Source organism: Poecilia latipinna, unplaced genomic scaffold, assembly GCF_001443285.1.
Source record: "Poecilia latipinna isolate Pla-1442-1.1 unplaced genomic scaffold, P_latipinna-1.0 Scaffold2823, whole genome shotgun sequence".
NCBI lineage: Eukaryota > Metazoa > Chordata > Actinopteri > Cyprinodontiformes > Poeciliidae > Poecilia > Poecilia latipinna.
The window spans coordinates 138,890-140,231 of NW_015115439.1; the positions used below are offsets into that span (position 1 = coordinate 138,890).

The 1,342-nt window shown below is 37.7% G+C and overlaps 1 protein-coding gene across 1 annotated transcript in view; it reads right to left on the reverse strand.

Annotated features, from left to right (window-relative positions):
- Window positions 1-1,312, reverse strand: part of LOC106939295 (protein SHQ1 homolog) — a 50,008-nt gene extending 48,696 nt beyond the window's left edge. Inside the window, exon 1 of the mRNA XM_015021659.1 lies at window positions 674-1,312. Within this exon, the coding sequence (XP_014877145.1) occupies window positions 674-930 (257 nt within the window). The 5' untranslated portion in view covers window positions 931-1,312. The remainder of the gene's footprint in view (window positions 1-673) is intronic.
- Window positions 1,313-1,342: the final 30 nt, after the last annotated feature.

Genomic DNA, 1,342 nt, shown 5'->3' on the forward strand with positions numbered 1-1,342 from the left:
GTGCATCAGATTTATGTGTGCATGAGAAACACATTGCAAATATTTCAGCTCAGGACTTGTGAATGTAAAAAAACAAATAAAATTATTTGCGATAAAATTTTTATCATGTGAAAATCTATGTATTTAATTAGTTGAATTTAACGAAACTCAATAAAACTAATTTTTATTGTTTGGCTTTCCCATAAGGCCAGTCATTATAAATATTTGTCCTATCTGTTTTAATTTGTGTTTCATGAATACTGCACAACACTGGTGCAGTTAATACCTGTTTTTAAAGTGCTTTATAAAAAAAATTGACATTGGTTAAATTACCAACTGTAATTCTAACACATGGACATGTTTTGATCCAAGTCAATCTATTGTAGCTCAGACTATAACATGCTTAGTGTTGTCTACATAAAATAACCCTATTGAGTCTAAGAAAATGTATGAAGATAGCTATTTTATGACTCAGTTTTGCTACTTCTGCTAGACAAGGAGAGAGAAATAACCGATTGAACTATTTGCACTCTTGAACTGTCCCTACTGAAACAAATCATTCGGCTGGACCTCTCATCTAAATTACTAATGTTTTATAAGAGCTGAGTGGCACTTCCCACGGTTCTGAAGGTAATTCCCTCAAGATGGTGGTGTATGAAGCTGAGCATGGACTTATGTGCCTGGATGAACTTACCTGACCCTCTGGATCCAGATGCAGTAATCCGTGATGTACAAGTCATTCAGTATGTAGGCTGGGTCGTTCTCTCTGAAGACTTTATGAATATCCAGCAGGCATTTGAGGACACAGGCTTTTCCTTGGCACGGGAACACAGCGTGGAAGGCAAATGGAAAAACAGTGTTATTTGAAGTCTGTACAGAGGATGAGAATGTGCTGTGGCTGCTGGCAGATGCAGCATCCATCTTAAGGCTTGCAGTCTTTGTTCCATACATAAAAGCCAAGGTATGAGATGAGAGGGAAATCCTAGCATGCTGCAGGGTAATTTGATCCGTATGTTTCAAAAAGAGTTCCTGGGTAAGAAGGGACTCATTTGAGACATAGGAGACAAAGAACCTGAGTGTGTGTTTAACAACCCCTTGACACTAGAAACCTATTTCAAATTCATTTTGCATTCTATTTAATGCTGGTTCTATCTGGAGTGTGCAACTTTGGTATTGATGCTGGTGTTTTTTGTGCGATGAGTTGTAAGGATTGCACTGATATAAAAATTTGGCCCAATACCAAAATCCAATATTTTCATTGCAGCTGCGGCTGATAACCAATATTTACCGATATTGCATAACATAAAAAAAAAAATTCCCCTCTCACCCTCCGTGTGTGGTCTCTTTCATCCTCTGAGCTCGG